At 40.0% G+C, this 17099-nt stretch overlaps 2 protein-coding genes across 2 annotated transcripts in view; both read left to right on the top strand.

Moving 5' to 3' along the window:
- The window catches only part of SLC12A1 (solute carrier family 12 member 1), a gene marked incomplete at both ends in the record, with an annotated part of 35328 nt that extends 32037 nt beyond the window's left edge, over positions 1-3291 (top strand). Inside the window, 4 exons of the mRNA XM_083371712.1 lie at positions 272-358; positions 1545-1680; positions 2927-2994; positions 3156-3291. Coding sequence (XP_083227838.1) covers positions 272-358; positions 1545-1680; positions 2927-2994; positions 3156-3291 — 427 coding nt within the window. The remainder of the gene's footprint in view (positions 1-271; positions 359-1544; positions 1681-2926; positions 2995-3155) is intronic.
- A 1253-nt stretch (positions 3292-4544) lies between these two features.
- Positions 4545-11615, top strand: DUT (deoxyuridine triphosphatase). The gene is made up of 7 exons (XM_083371459.1): positions 4545-6333; positions 7150-7339; positions 9372-9463; positions 9578-9622; positions 10307-10381; positions 10806-10876; positions 11527-11615. Exons 1-7 carry the CDS (start codon positions 6306-6308, stop codon positions 11581-11583), a joined length of 558 nt encoding a protein of 185 aa, XP_083227585.1. The 5' UTR covers positions 4545-6305; the 3' UTR covers positions 11584-11615.
- The last annotated feature ends 5484 nt before the right edge of the window (positions 11616-17099 follow it).

The following is a 17099-nucleotide window of genomic DNA, read 5'->3' as shown; positions in this document are numbered from 1 at the left end:
TTCTGGATTCTCTTTTAGAAAGGCAGAGAGAAAGTGATCCGGTCTTGGTTGTTTATACATAAGACTGCAATCTTAGCACTTACCTACTTCAGTGTAAACAAATTGCATTTTGCAATCCAATGCAAAGGATTGCCTATCAAAATATTGCATCCCATGCCTGCTGACTTTAACTCTCACACGTTGAATAGGATTGGAAGTAAATCCCTTATGTTTTACTATCAATCTTTCTGAATCTTGCAATTAAAATGGCTTCCCTTTTTTAATTTTTCAGGATGGCTTCACTGTTAAGTAAGTTTAGAATAAAATTTGCCGACATTAATATAATTGGAGACATCAACATGAAACCCAATAAAGAGAGGTAAGCTTCACAATTTTCCAAGAAGTACAGTTGTTTTAAAGGGAACACCTAAACATGGAATATGTAAAAACCTGCTCTTGCTGCTGGTTAAGTCTTATTTTTCCATTTAGGAAAAAAAAAGATCCAAACAAAATCATGGGTGTTCATTCTATTGCTGCAGAGAAGGTAGCAAGCTGCCTAAGAAAAATGGATTTTTAAAATATTATTGAAATTGGTGGGCGTTTCTGAAACAGGAGATGCTCAGGCAGCCATTGACATCCACTTTCTTTTAAAGGATAATGTGCTTAACTAAATAAATAATTTATTTTATTTCATTTGTATACACAAACACACACAGAATAACTTTAACCACTAGTGTTCTGTGTGGTCATTTGGATGAATTGAAAGATATTTTATTCGGTCTTGAATTGTGGCTAATCATATGGCTATAAAGGCTATAATTTGCTTAATGAATATTAAATAAATTCTGGAATTATAGTTTATTATCCCAAATGCAAGGGTAAATACGTGATTTGAACCCAGCCTGGCTATACTGCTAAGACTTTTCAGGGGCTAGGAAAGTGCACTTTACCAGAACCAAGGTAGAATGCAAGTTAAAATTTATGATATCTCATTCAAATCTTCTAAATGCCATTATTTAGAAAGTTTGTAAGAGCTGGGTATTAGTTGTCTAGATGTAGCCAATTTATTTCAACATGATAATTTCCAGACATACTTATGTTAAGTATGTAACCACAAAGAAAAGACATAGTGTGGCATCCTTGTTTTTATATGAAATAATTTCATTTAACTTCAATGGCATTTACTTCCAGTTCAGTTTTAATCTTTAATCTAATCAACAGTAATAAAAATAAAGCTAATATTAGGGTAGAATGCAAGCAGACTTTTTCCAAAAAAGGCTTGTTTTTCACGTACACATCTATGAATATATTCTGTAGTATTGTGAAATGAAATATTATGTATAACTTTTATCAAGTCAACATGGAATATAAATTGACAGCAGTGGCAAACATACACCAGACAAACTGCGATGGCCATGCCCACGCTTAAAACCTGATACAGTTTAAAGATTTTTACTGAATTTTAGCTATCATTCTACAGCCAAGATCTTGTCCAATCTTAAGAATACCTGTAAAATGAAGAGTTAGAGTCCTGCTGTGAAGTCTCTTTATAATTTCTGTTCCAGCTGGAAATTCTTTGAAGAGATGATTGAACCCTATCGCCTTCATGAAAGCTGCAAAGATTTAACAACTGCTGAGAAATTAAAGAGAGAGGCACCATGGAAAATCACTGATGCAGAACTGGAAGCATTCAAGGAAAAGGTAACCAGCCATACCTTTGGTTACCTTTGACACTATAAAGAAGCGACTTGAAAGAGAAAGCAGAGCATATCGATTATCACCAGGGGGGAAAAAACACAATATCCATGATATATATTGCATGCTCTTTCTACCCAAATTTTACTCATAATCATTTTAAAGCAATAACTTTCATCGAGATTATTCATTTTATTAACAGAAGACAGTCCTTCTCTTGGAGACAGCTTTTGAGTTGGCAGAAAGTTTGCTTCAGAGCACTGTTTCTCAATCCTGGCAGCTTAGATGGGTCGATTTCAACTCCCAAAATTCCCCAGCCAGCATTCTGGGAGGTGAACTCCACCCATCTTTAAGCTGCCAAGGTTGAAAAACACTAACTTAGATGAGAAAGCAATGTTTCTTTAATTGCCCAATAGCCTATGCTTTCCAAAATCTGTAGTCCTCATTTAACAACCCTAACTGGGACCGGAATTTCCACCAATAAGCAATGTGGTTGTTAGGTCGGAACCGCTAAGCAACAATAATTTCTGTCGTCCTTGTTCCTCATTCAAACTCACAGTCTCCTGGTTTCTAGGCCAGCACCTGAACAAGTCTCACCAAGTAGGACTCAATCTTCAGGAGATGGATGGGGAGAACATCTAATATAAGAGATATATAATCTAGTAGTGAATTCTGCAACAATTTCTGTCATCCTACATCAAAGCATTTGCAGACAACATAACACTGAACCTGTTCTTTCCACTGCTCTAACTCCAACAGTGAATGTTAATTTGGGATATACAGTATGTTAGCTGAATGGGACCAGTACATATGACACATAAGCTTCATTGTATATTCTCTAAACGTTAAGGATAGCATTGTCTGGGACAATTGCCAGAGGAGGATCAAAGTAGGATTCAGTAGGATCATTGATCTGAGCACAAGACTAATCGTACATTTTAAAATCCTTCCAGCTCTTAATTTCTTTAAATGAATTTATGTGCATAGTTATTATATTCTGTAGCCATGAGTATTTCATGAGGCAAGATAAATATGGATTCATATTGATTTAATAACAGAAAATAACTATCCAACAAAAGAGGCTAAGTGTCTTGCTTCCAATTTGCAAATTACGTACTTTAATTTGCAAAAGTGGTATTTCAGTCAACAGATTTATCCAAAGACAGGCAGAATTGTATGGCATGCTCTTATTTCAGTTTCTCATGATAGAAAAAAATTATTTCTAATGTAATCAACTTTTGATTTTAAACAGAGTTACCGTCAGGTCCGTTTGAATGAACTCTTACAGGAGCACTCTCGAGCTGCTAATCTAATTATTCTGTAAGTTACATATTTTTAATTTGTTGTCCCTACTGGGGCAAGATTGTAAATTGAAGTACAGTCATCTACAGTATGAACTGCTTCTATCTGGTAACCCTAGCCTAGCCTAGGAGACGATTAATATACTAGCACTGATTCTAATACTTCCTCCTATTCAACAGGAGCCTACCAGTGGCAAGAAAAGGAATTATATCAGATTACCTCTACATGGCTTGGCTAGAAATCCTCTCCAAGAACCTACCTCCAGTGTTGCTCATTCGAGGCAACCACAAAAATGTACTAACGTTTTACTCATAACAAACTCCCCCCTGGAGTCCATTACATGCATTCTGGATATAACAATGGACTTAATATAACCAACAGACTCCCGACAGATTATTTTGCTGTCAGTATCCCAGAGTAAAAAATGAATCATATCCGCAAAAAGGGGAGAAGATACAGAAAACCAGGATTGACAAGGCAAGGTAAAATGGAAGAGAGTACCTTGGAAAAAAACCTGCATTCCACATTTCAAGTCTCTCTTTAAAAACCTAACTTTCATCACAAAAAAAGTTCCCTTGATGTCAGAATATACACCAACTTCCATTCCTATTATGAATATATTAGGTTTGATTACTGCAGTCCTGTGGTCCAGAATAACGTACAATTCTAGTTATGCAGAAAGTTCCATTCTCCCCCAAAGAATCCAAAATGTATGATTTTCTGTTCAATGCTATACCAGCCTACATAATTTCAATGTTTGTGTTCCATAAATAAATCTGGTTGTATTTTTTTTCCTATTGATGTCAGTGTAACTGGGTAGCAAAATGTCATAATTTATAATGTATAACATGTAATTTCAAATTATCACCTCAAGATAAGCTGAAATCATATTCAATCAACACTTAAGACAACTTGGAAAGCAAAAATATGTGTATTAACATGAATTTCAAAAGATTTCATAGTGACATTGATTTCTTTAGAATTAAAAATGGAAGTAAACTAGCACAGTGGCTTGGCACAACTTAAAATATGTTTTTTTAACAAATTTTAATCTTTTTCTGACTGGTAGGAATATTTCAACTTGTATTTTAATTTGTTAACAAATAAAAATGAATCAAAGGTTTATCCCTATTGCATACTTTGATTTATTGATTTTTTTCTGTTTCTATCTGAAAAAAATTCAAAGAGGCATCTTTATTAAATTTGTTGCAACACAGGCTACACTGAACATTAGAAAAACTAACACATTTGTCACAATTTTTTGTGCACTAAAATTCCTATTATCCAAAGCATCATAAACTGGCAACAAAAATATGTAGTTTGTCATAATTAAAGTGATAATTACCAGCCATATATAATAACATTTGATACACAATCATCTTAGAAGAGTTAGATTTCATCTAAATAATCAGAGATTGTTTCAGTTTTATTGATTAAACATATTTTATTAGATAAGATTTGTTACTAATTCAGCATCACAAAACAGTTTTATAGAAACATTCTTGATAGCAGAAAGTATTGGCTTTGTAATAAAGAGACAGGAATGGGATGAATGGATATAAATCTATTTATTTTTGAAAAAAACTCAGCATAATATACAGGATTGTTGGTGTAAGTATACAAAAGCAAAATTGTCAAAGGATATTTAACTAGTTTGGGGGGAAGTAGAGAAACTATTGCCAAAAAAGATCAGAATTCAAAATGAGATAGGGCATGGGAAACTAGTGTTATTTTAATCAACCTTTCTCCACCCAGGAGAACTAGAACTAGAGTTCCAAGAATTATCGTGCAACAGTCATAATTCAATGTTATGAAATTGAAATTGACTTTTGCAAGATGCAAGGATAGAAATTCAGTTTGCTGGCATGAATATAGCTTATTTCTGTGTACTGCTAGCTGTCTTTCAAAAAAGATAAAAGACAAATCCATACAAAGATAGCTCAGCCAACACATCCTTATAATACTAAGAATACTCTTCTGATTGCCAATAGTGTGCTTTTCAGGGGATTTACAGAATCTCCAGAATCAGAGCCACCTCAAGGCTGAGCTCTCGTTCAACTGGACCTACTCCAGGTGACTTACAGGGATGCACCCTTGCAATTTTGACAGACTGATAGGGGAGCCCTCTGCATTTTCCCCAGAATGCCTTTGGGTTTGTCGGACTCCCCACTCTTGCCTACACCCATAGCCTTTCCAGGATAGCCATAACCAGGGCAAACCCATATCAGCTTCTAAAAGCAACCAAGGCTGGTGAAGAGGTTCAAGATAAAAGAAGCCTCCAACTGTAATGTTTGCATTTTTAAACAATGGAAATTTAAATGATGCCTTGGTCATGGGTGCTTTCTTTAATTTAGGGGGAGTTGACTAAAAAACAAAAAATCAGACTTCTCCAAACTTGGAATGGCCTCCTACTCTTGTGTCTGGCAACCTCTGAACAGAAAGAGGAGGAGACTCCAGAAATCTATTAAAACATGGTTTTTACAGCAGGCTGGAGGATCCCATGGAAATAGGGATCTACCCAGAGTCATCTTGCAGGGGAGATGGGCCGCATGAGAGTTTAATAAATAAAATTTTAAAAAGGGAGCCCACAAGCTTACAAAGTGTGTATGGATGCTGGTCCATGCGTTATATGTACATTTTAACTGTTTTAATGGGTTGTTTTATTGAACGCTGCCCGCAGTCACAGGTGTGAGATAGGTGGCTATATAATCTTGATAAACAAGAGTTCCCAAGATGGACAGCTATGTAAGTTTGACTGATAAAGAGATAAACAAGAATTCCCAAGATGGGCAGCTATACTGGTTTGACTGATAAATGAGTCAGTCAATAAATAAATGAGTCAGTAAATACATACATAAACACATACATACAATCCCTGAGGTCTCTGGGCAGATCTGGGCGATGAGTTCCCAGTCCTCCATTCGTGGAACTGAAGCCAATTAGGCTCCTTAATCCCCATTCAGGGAATCCCACCTGAGCAGCCCCTTAAATAAGAAGAGCCCGTGTTCCGCTTTCTCCCAAGGCAAAGTCACCCGGCCCAGGGAAGCCAAGGGGAGAAAGCCCAGTTACAGCGGCCTAACCCAGCCAGGCCCGCCCCCAGGTCTCTGAAGCCAACCCTGGGTAGACGTGCCGTGTGAAGCCACCTTCCTAAACCCGGGTCAAGGGCGTTGTGTGAAAGGACCTGGGGGGGGAAGAGAGGAGGGGGGGAAGACACAGGGCTGCCATCTTAGCGTCCTCCCGGCCGAGGAGAGACAGCAACGTTTTTCCTCGCTGCCAGTCGTTACCTGCTGAGGCGAAAGAAGCGAGGCGGAAAGAAGCCTTCAGGCGCCATGGCTCCCCTGCGCTCCCTCACGCACAGTAAGAAGCGAGTTTTTATTTCCGCCCCCCCCCCGTCCTTTGCTGAAGGTGGACTCTTCCATAAGGAGCTGTAGGCCCTCTCGGCCTGGCCGAGCCCCAGTGGGCCAAACCATTCCTATAGGCGGCGGGGGGGAGGGGTTGGATTCGCCCTCCAAGGGGAAAGCGACGACGGTAGCCACGGCGATAGCTCAGTCGAGTTAACCTCTCATTCGTGCGCTTTTGCCTCCCGCCAGAAAAGCAGTCGCCATTTTTTTTTAAATCTGACTGAAAGGAGCCGCCAAGCCCTCAAGTCTTGCTGAGGAAGGCCGAGCCCACCCAGAGCCCCCCCCCCCACGAACCGCGAGCATCCAAGCGGGCATTTAGGGCTACCGTTCTCGTGGAAGAGGCAGAAAAGATGGCCTAAATCCCAGGTTAACTTCCCAGCGGCTTAACTATTCCCTTCCGTTGTATCCCTTTAAGAAAGTCCCGCGAGGGGAAAATTCACTTTCTCCTACATATTGACGGACAGGGCAGGTCCCGCCTCCGCCGCCCGCCCATTGGCTAGGAGTCCCGCCTCCGCTCCGCGCCCAATGGCGATGGGTCCCGCCTCCGCTCCACGCCTATTAGCTATGGGTCCCTCCTCTGCCGCGCGCCCATTGGCGATGGGTCCCGCCTCTGCCGCGCGCCCAATGGCTATTGGTCCCGCCTCCGTGCCATGCCCATTGGCTATAGGTCCTTCGCGCGCCCATTGGCCGTTGGTGCCGCAGGCGGTTCCCTTTCAAAAAAAAAAAAAAAAGCGCGGGCTTCTGGAGCACCTCTGTCTTCTTTTCCCCTGAGAATTGGCCGCTTTGCTCCGCGCCTTCGACATGCCGGTCTCCACAGTAACACCTGGAGAATCTTCCCCCGCCACGCTAGATATTCCCAGCGGGGACCCGTCTCATCAGAGCCTTCGCTTCGTCAAGCTGACCGAAAATGCCTTCGCGCCCTCTAAAGGATCTTCCCGCGCGGCGGGCTACGATTTGTACAGGTAAGGAAGAACCAGGGGTGGATTCTGTGGAGATTTCTCTCAGATTCTTGTTTGGTTTTGTCTTGGGATACCTTTTATCCTTGGTGGAGCAGTGGGCTAATGCCTCCTTAAGTAACACCAGCTGCCTGCAATTAGCGCAGGTTCGAGTCCCACCAGGCTCAAGGTTGACTCAGCCTTCCATCCTTCCGAGGTAGGTAAAATGAGGACCCAGATTGTTGGGGGCAATAAGTTGACTTTGTAAAAATGCCGCTTGGGGTGTGTGTGTGAAAGCCCTAATAAGCAGGCATATACATAGAATGAAGGCTACTGCTAAGCTTGTAAGCCGCCCTGAGTCTTCGGAGAAGGGCGGCATATAAATGGAATTAAAATAAAAAATAACATAAATAAAATAACGTGTATCAGTTAAGTTTATTTATTTATTTATTTTGATTTATTAAATTTTTATACCACCCTTCTCCCGAAGGAGGGCAATAAATGTACAGGGCAATAAATATAAAAACGCAAGTACAAAAGTTAAAAAAAAACAATTAAATATTATGCCTGAATATAAACAGTAATTAAAAGCCATATTAAAACCCCAACCCTAACCCATCAAACCAGGCCGGATTGCTCGAATAAATAAGTTTTTAGATCCCGCCGGAAGGAGCGAAGTTAAATGTTGGAAAACCAGACTGTACGTTGCTTATAGAATATTAAGCATTTGTGATGATAAAAAAATTAATATGTATATGTATATATATATATATAAAAATCCAGTCACTTGGCAACTTAAACAATAAGAAAATACTTGCAGCTCTGGTTTCAGATTTTGGCAGTGGTTTTCCTCTCCAAGCTTGTTTCGATTTATTTTCTGAACCTTCGGTTACCAGACTAGGTAACATCATCAGCAGGATTTTCTTGTCCTCTATTTATGACCATTGCAGTGTCCCGGGATCATGTCATCTTTTCTGACCTCCAGGCAAGCAAAGTCAGTGGGGAAGCCAGATTCACTTAACAATTGTGGCAAGAAAGGTCATAAAATGGGACAAAGCTCCCTTAAGAGCCTTGGTGGAGCAGTGGGCTAATGCCTCCTTAAGTAACACCAGCTGCCTGCAATTAGTGCAGGTTCGCGTCCCACCAGGCTCAAGGTTGACTCAGCCTTCCATCCTTCCCAGGTAGGTAAAATGAGGACCCAGATTGTTGGGGGCAATTAAGCTGACTTTGTAATAATGCCGCTTGGGGGGGGGGGCAAAAGCCCTAATAAACAGGCATATACATAGAATGAAGGCTACTGCTAAGCTTGTAAGCCGCCCTGAGTCTTCGGAGAAGGGCGGCATATAAATGGAATTAAAATAAAATAAAATAAATAAAAAATTAAGTCACAATGTCTTTCTTGACTAGAGCTCATAAGCAGAGCCTTGGTGGAGCAGTGGGCTAATGCCTCCTTAAGTAACACCAGCTGCCTGCAATGAGTGCAGGTTCGCATCCCACCAGGCTCAAGGTTGACTCAGCCTTCCATCCTTCCGAGGTAGGTAAAATGAGGACCCAGATTGTTGGGGGCAATAAGCTGACTTTGTAATAATGCCGCTTGGGGGTGTGTGTGAAAGCCCTAATAAGCAGGCATATACATAGAATGAAGGCTACTGCTAAGCTTGTAAGCCGCCCTGAGTCTTCGGAGAAGGGCGGCATATAAATGGAATTAAAATAAAATAAAAAATAAATAAATTAACTGGAGCTCCCTTAAGAGGCTGAGAGGTTTTTTTCCCCCTCAGGGATCAAATTTTATTATTTTAACTTTTTAACTCTTGTATTGTATCGATGTTTTTAAATACTTTGTAAACCGCCCTGAGTCCTACGGGAAAAGGGCGGTATATAAATTCAATAAACTTAAACTTAACAAATGTCTTGTTTAGCAACCTAAGTTTGGGGCTCAGTTGTCCAGGACTACCTGTGTATAAAAAGAAATGATATCTGCATGCAATTTGAACTTAGTGATTTTTCCTTTTCCTAGCTATTCATATATATTTTTTATTTTTAATGTTTGCTTTCATAGTGCATATGACTGCGAGGTCCCTGCTTTAGGGAAAGCTATTGTGAAAACAGATATTCAGGTGGCCCTTCCTATTGGTTGCTATGGTCGAGTCGGTGAGTTGTTACACAGAAAAATTGTAATTTTATAGGTTGTCTGCTAAACCTTTATTTATGAAGATTAGAAAGTGAGTCAGTCATAACTAAATACTTTTTTTTCTTTGATTTAAGCTCCTCGATCGGGATTAGCTGTAAATCATTTCATTGATGTTGGTGGTAAGTAATTGTTTCTGCGTGCAGATAGATTGGTGTATGCATTTAGATGTTACAGCCTAACATTCATATTTCGTCATTCTTAATTTAGAAAAATTCTTAGTGAAATAAATTGGCAGGCCTCTAAAATATGGCTTGCTTATATTAATTTGCATATTTAATAAGATGGAAGTACTGTACTCTAACGTTCTGGGAACAGAAGTATTGAAAGATGAAATGTGAGTTTTCTTTATTATATAAATAAGCCTATAATTTTAGTGAAGCTAAATGACGGAAGGTATGTTCTTTGCACAGTCTGTAATTTATGATCAAGTTAATTAAAGCACTTCTGTTAAAGGAAATGACTGTGAACTAAGCTCTGCAGAACTGTTAGCAGTTGGCTAGATACATTTATCCACTGCATATATTTATTTCAGTTAAGCTATGCTTGGAAACAAACGTTTTCAAACTTTTTAAGGAATCTTCACATTGATCCATTTGTAACAGAGTTCCTGAGCTAATAAGACTGAGGTTCTACTAAATGTAGATTTTAAGTCATGCCACCCACCTATGCCTCATTGATTTTAATTGAAATTAGGTACAACTAGAGAGTAAATTCTGCTACTTTTAGATATATCATAGAAGCCCATTGCTTTCATTCCTCAAATACACAGTGAAACATCTATACTGTTGCATTTTTTTTTACAGCTGGAGTAATTGATGAAGACTACAGGGGAAATGTCGGTGTTGTATTGTTTAACTTTGGAAAGGAACCATTTAAAGGTAAAAACATTACAGTTGGAGATTTAAATGTTAAGCTGATACTTTCATTGAATTTCCTGCTTTTAATAAATTAGAGTTTACATGTAAAAGGTGTTAAGAGGAAGATTAAAAAAAGCATGAGTGGTGATCAGTTTTGGCAGAGTAACTGAGGGAGCTTCAGGACAATTCTCCCTTGATGGAAACATGTAATGTATACTGCCTTGTAAATATAGCATTAATCAAAAACTCCCCAAACTTTTCAGCTCATCAACCCCTTTATAAAGTTTCAGATTGCTCTTTGATCTCCAAACATTTGTTATATGAAAGTAAATACTACAACAGCACTAACTATAATAACAAAAATAATAACAGATAGTCCCATTCACCCTTGGGGAATGATTTTTTTAAACAATATCAGTTTTTAAAATCCTTTTTTTTTTTTTAGTTAAAAAGGGTGACAGGATTGCTCAGCTAATCTGTGAGCGCATCTACTATCCGATTCTTGAAGAAGTCAAGGTAAGAAATTGGAAAGAAAACTGCTAACCCAGATATCTTACTGTTAATAAAATATAGGAATTTAAAGGATTTATTTAATGAAAAATAAGGGCAAAATCTGTTTGGTTCATGTTTACTTCAATTTTTTTTTTTTGGTCTGGTCTGCCGATTTGAGTTTGTAGGAATATAACAAATTACTTATGAAAATAGATTATAGATGATTATAAGAAGCCATGTCTGTCGTTTATTGAAATGTTTAGAAATGTTTGTGTGAATATAGAGGTAGACTTTCATTCCATGACCATTTGAACTTGCAACAACCCTAAGAAAGGAGATTTATGGCATCCTTGACTGAACTTGCGGCCATTGCAGTGTCCCCAAAGTCATATAATTGTGATTTGGCAACTGGCACATATTTATGCCAGGTACAGAGTCCCACAGTCATTATTTGTGACCATCATAACCGGCTTCCAACACGCAAAGTCAGTGGGGAAGTGGGTAGCAAATCAGGGTCACATGATGCTACAAGTCTGGCAGAGTCACGCAATGTTACATTTTATGACTGGGTCACTTATTGACTGTTGGCAATCCTAACTGGTTAGTGAGGGATTGGGATTTAATGTGTGAACTTTTTTCTTCTGCTATTCAATTAAATGAATTCTATTTTCCAGGTTTTGGATGAAACAGAACGTGGCTCAGGCGGTTTCGGATCAACTGGGCAGAAATGAAGACAGCTTTTATATATATTTTTGTACACCTTTTAAAATGTAAATAAACTTTTGTTAGAAAATTAAAGGATTTTTTTTCTTATAAGGGAGGGATGAATTTAAAAACATTACAGCAAGGAAAAGAATATAGATCTTATAGATACAGGTTGTGTTTACTTATTGCTTTTGTGGTGAGAGGAATCTGCCAAAAATAACTAATTTTCATAGACTACTTACCCCATTTGTAGATAGCCCTCACCTAACATCCACATTCCCTGACTTTGAAGTTAAGACTACAGAACAAGGAGGGCTTACAACAGGTCCTTGTTTTGCAACAATTTTGCAACAACATTTCTGTGTCCCTCATTCATACAATCAGTATTTGTGACCACTGCCAGCTTCTGACAAGCAAAGTTGGTGGGGAAGCTAGCAGCAATTCAAACGTGATTCACTTATCAACCCAACTGGAACTGACATGCTATATGGCAAGTCAACCAAGCCATGTGGCCATACATGTTACAAACACATAGCAGCAGAGTTCCCAGTCCCAATTACTATTGAGAAGCAGCAGCTACCTGTACTCAACAGGTCAAAAAAAGTCATTGTCAACAACCTAGCTCTGTTCAGTTCCAGATAAGCTTATCTTCAAAAGCAATCCAATTCACAATTTCATGTTCTAACCAGGAACACGACAGTTTAATCAACATGAGAGCTCAGAATCATGCTTGTTACTCGCGTATATATTTGCCGCAACCTCTGAGCACCAAGCTCCTTCTGGTAGATATTTGCCCATAACAATCTATACTAGTCAAAGCCTCTGCAATCAAACATGCTCTTAACTTCTCCCTTTGCGTGTACAGCCAGATGGGTAATTGCAAGACCAGATAAATTCTGACGGTGCAATTTTGCAAAGCAACATTTCAGCTTAATCAGGTTAATAGTGTAAGAAAAGGAACAGGATTTACTTCCATCTTTCTCTTAACAATGAGCATAACATGATGAAACTTACGCCATCTATAGATTGGTATTCTGCCATTTTCCTTTTGCCTGAAAATGGCTAGCTGAGTTTATTTATTTATTTATTTTATTACATTTATATACCGCCCTTTCCCGAAGGACTCAGGGCGGTTTACAGGGTGATTAAAAAACCAAAATACAAAAGTTGAAAACAAATTTTAAAAGAAATTATATGTGTCCCTGTCTAAATAAAACCCCAGTTAAAATAAGATTAATCCTCAGCCTGGGCCAGAGAGTTAACCAAGTCCACACGGCATTCAAGTACAGTACTAGAAATCCTATTTCAATTTGCAAACCTGGATTTGGCGAGACCATAATAAAGAGCTTATCAAAACTAGAAAACTGCTGCTGTATTAATAACAGCTTAAGCAAGCCTTATCTAATTCTGCTTGTAAACAAAATTTAAACACATTGCAGCTCTGGTTTTAGCCACATAAGTTTCTTTGCAAATATTAATGCAAATTTTAAGCATATTAAAAATCACAAGATCAAGAAGCTGGCTACCGTAAAGCCATAAAAGTTGATCAGACAAGCCCAGGACATGTATTACATTGCCCAATAATACTGCATGGCCTTTTGTTCCCTGACAAATATATAGAACCTAAGATAGATAGCTAATAATTTGAGGGGTGAAGGATAACCATCATTTCCACTATAGCAAATAAGCCACTAGATGGCACTTGAAAATAGCCTTTTCCTATTATTTTTTTTTCCTTTCCCCAAAAAGTGTCTAGGTCTGTAACTAATCATCAATAGGCCTTCCCCTGGAGATTATGTTGGTGGAAAGCAACAGAGCAATGGATGAGAGAAACTTGGCAACAAGATGTCAGGGCATGGCGAGAAACAGAATCTACAACTGAGAACTTTTTGGAAAGACGGGACTGTTTGCACAATTGTTCCTGGCTTACAAACACAAAAACCTTTCCCCAGCTTGGTTTTTCAACAAGAATGGAAAAATATAGCTAAGAGAAACATTCTTCTTCTCCCCCCCCCCCCGCTTTCTCAGTCCATCAGCTTTCATCTTTTTTTTTCAGTTCAACTTGATCCTTGCAAGCATGTTCAGTGCTTTGCATTTTAGTTCGTGGCACGCCCTCAAAACAGCAGAATTTTGTGGCCCCTTATTACTATTCCTCTATTTCTGCCTTGCCTGGGACCTAGGAAACATCCAGAAAGGTAATTAAGGTCTGCCATTGTGCTTCGGCTTCAAGATCATTAAATAAGCTCCACTATAAACTGACGCGGTGGCTCAGTGGGTTAGGACGCTGAGCTTGTCGATCAGAAGGTCGGCAGTTTGGCGGGTCGAATCCCGAGTGCCGCATAGCAGAGTGAGCTCCTGTTACTCGTCCCAGCTTCTGCCAACCTAGCAGTTCGAAAGCACGTAAAAATGCAAGTAGAAAAATAGGGACCACTCCGGTGGGAAGGTAACAGCGTTCCGTGCGCCTTTGGCGTCTAGTCATGCCGGCCACATGACCACGGAGACGTCCTCGGACAAGCGCTGGCTCTCAGCTTTGAAACGGAGATGAGCACCGGCCCCTAGAGTCGGAAACGACTAGCATGCATGTGCGGGGGAACCTTTACCTTTACCTTTTATAAACTGACCTGGTAGTTTGCTGCCCTATCAACTCCTTCCTTGCAAGAGTAACTTTCATTCAATGGGAGTTTAAAACTTTTGGGGGGGGCAGCTTTGGAATTTTCACCTTGGATACAGCTGGGACCTTGCATGAAGCCATTTTTGCTTCACTGCTTCCCACTTGTGTGAACGTGATGCACATTTAATAAATAGAGATGTCCTTGTTACAGATTCTTCAAGTTTCCAAAACAGGCCACAAACTATCCCGTTAATGGGAGTGGGGTGGGGAACTTTAGCTTGTTCTTTCAAATATTTTTGGAGAACGTGCTCTAAGATTCTCTATTGGGATGGTGCTATATCTATAGCAAAGAGCACTTCTCAGTGTAATTCCTTTTGTGTACTCTTTTCCAGCACCTGTTAAGAAATTTTTAATGTTAATTCATCAGGAGCCTGTTTGGATGTCTTAACAAGTTAATTATCCATGTTTTGGAAGAAGGACTAAATGATAGCCAGGTAACCCACTCAACTGTGGTGGTGTTCCAAATATTTACTTTGATTACTAATTGTGACAAAGACAATAAAATAAACCTACCGTATAGGTCATTGAAACAATCTCCAAAATGAAATCACGTTTCACTTTAATGTGAACATCTTATGCTTTCGAATCTGGACAGCACAGCGCAGCAACAAAAAACAAAACAAGGATAATAATTGAGATTAACTCCAATTGTCCAGCACAAAATTACTGCAAGATGTCACAATTGGACGAAAACCAGCCTATTTCTTTTCCAACTAAAGAGAGCCAACCAGATGTCTTTAGACCTCCTTTTACCACCTGCAGAGATCATAGCTTTGGAGAAATTCCTCCTATACCCAAGAGTAGGATGGCTTCTGAAAAATGTAAATTTTTAAGGTTAACATCTCCTCATCTGACCCCTTCAAAAAAAAGGGGGGGGGCATTAATCAGCCTTCCTTAACCTGCTGTTCTCTAAATATATTGTATTATGGTGGCCTGATTATCTACCCAACGTGGTTATTGTCGTCCTCTCTTAATTCAGAGATACTGCTGCACAGTGATGGGAGTCCATATTTAAGGCTTCCCTGTCCACCTTTCACCACGTTCATAGCCAGAGATATTTATTCTTAAAACACAAAAGGCACGTCAATCGGGAAGCGTGAAGGTGCTTCGAGCAAGAAGACAAGGCTGAAACATCACCGTGGGGAATCTGTGCGTGTAACGGCATTTGGGGATGACCTTGAAAGGCAAAGGGAAGAAGGGAAGGGTCAGATAAGAGAGAATATAGCCCACAGGTCCACAGAGGGCAGAGCAAGACGCAGAGAGATCAGGCTGTAAAAAGAGATTGTGGGGGGGGGGAAGGAGGAGAGAATTGTCCATTCAGACTTACAAGATTTTGTTAATGTAGCCTTACAATAAAGCAGAACGAGCTCATCTGCTCTGGTTTCCCCATCTACTCTACCTGGGAGGGCTGACGCTGACCCACCCAAAGTGAACCGAACCTTCAGCCACCGCAGCCAAAAAAAGGATAGTAGCAACAAAGGATCCAGAAAATTGCAGTTCAGCACTTAAGAGAGCTAGGGTTTCCCACCCCTACCCGGAACTGTTCAAAGCAAAAGTGGATATCCTTGAGGGAGAAGAAGAGCAACAAAGATGATTAGAAGTCTGGAGGCTAAAACATATAAGGAACGGCTGCTGGAATTGGGGATGTCTACTTTAATGAAGCTTAAATGGATTCCAGAAGATGGTAGAGGACAGGAAGGCCTGGAGGAACGTTGTCCATGGGGTCGCAATGGGTCGGACATGATTTAGCAGCTAACAACAAGAAGAAGTTTAATGAAGAGAAGGGTGAGGGGTGACATGATAGCAGTGTTCCAATATCTCAGGGGCTGCCCCAAAGAAGAGGGAGTCAAGCTATTCTCCAAAGCGCCCGAAGGCAGGACAAGAAGCAACGGATGGAAACTAGTCAAGGAGAGAAGCAACCTAGAACTAAGGAGAAACTTCCTGACAGTTAGAACAATTAACCAGTGGAACAACCTTCCCTGCAGAAGTTCTGAATGCTCCGACACTGGAAGTTTTTAAGAAGAGGCTGGACAGCCATTTGTCTGAAATGGTATAGGGTTTCCTGCCTGAGCAGGGGATTGGACTAGATGACCTCCAAGGTCCCTTGCAACTTTACTATTATGATTATGATTTTTTTAGACAGGGAAGGGGGGAAAAAAGTGCAGGCAAAAGCAAGGCAAGAGAATAAAGTCGAAGAGTTTGGGAGCAGCTGGCAAACACAGCAGCTTTGCTACCATTTCATTATTCAGCAGGGACGCTTTCTCTGAAGAGTAGAGATGCCCTCAGAACTGGTGGAACTCATTCCTTGCTCTTCTGAAGCCAAAAGGACCATCTGGCCCCCGTGCTCAGCTTGCACTGACTCTGTATAATGTTTTTCCATGCAGTTTTGACTGATTTGGAGGTAGGGCTTCTGACCACACTTTGCTGCAATAATAAATCATGTTGATTAGAATAACGCAATTCATTCTAGCCATATTGAAGTATATGACTACTTCCCAAGGCCTGGAACGCTGTTGTGTCAAATATGCCTCAAAAGCCAGTTTGGCACAACAGGCTTTGTTCCTTTTCTCCTGCTTTCTGGCCAAAACCTTCAACTGCAAAGCAACCATTTGTTCAAAGTTGCTGCTAAGCAACGCTGCAGAGTTGATTGGAAGACAATGGCACATTCTACATTGTTTTTCCCCACTGTGCTTGGATCTGGAACCCACCCAGTCATTTGGGAACATGTGTCAGTTCCCACATGGTTCCAGGATGGGGTGCAATCTACAACTCCTTCAAGTTCAAGGAGAAACTTCCTAATAGGGAGAACATTTAACCAGTGGAACAGCTCACCTCCAGAAGTTGTGGGTGCTCCATCACTGGAGGTTTTTA

Source organism: Vipera ursinii (genome assembly GCF_947247035.1).
Source record: "Vipera ursinii genome assembly, chromosome: 11".
Taxonomy (NCBI): Eukaryota; Metazoa; Chordata; class Lepidosauria; order Squamata; family Viperidae; genus Vipera; species Vipera ursinii.
This window is presented reverse-complemented; position numbering and strand designations above follow the sequence as displayed.

Excerpts from the sequence above, each read along its gene's own strand:
- DUT (XM_083371459.1), top strand. The coding sequence starts at position 6,306 with ATGGCTCCCCTGCGCTCCCTCACGCACA. Across the intron at positions 10,382-10,805 it reads TGGAAAGGAACCATTTAAAG|TTAAAAAGGGTGACAGGATT; the intron begins GTAAAAACATTA and ends TTTTTTTTTTAG. Across the intron at positions 10,877-11,526 it reads CGATTCTTGAAGAAGTCAAG|GTTTTGGATGAAACAGAACG; the intron begins GTAAGAAATTGG and ends TCTATTTTCCAG.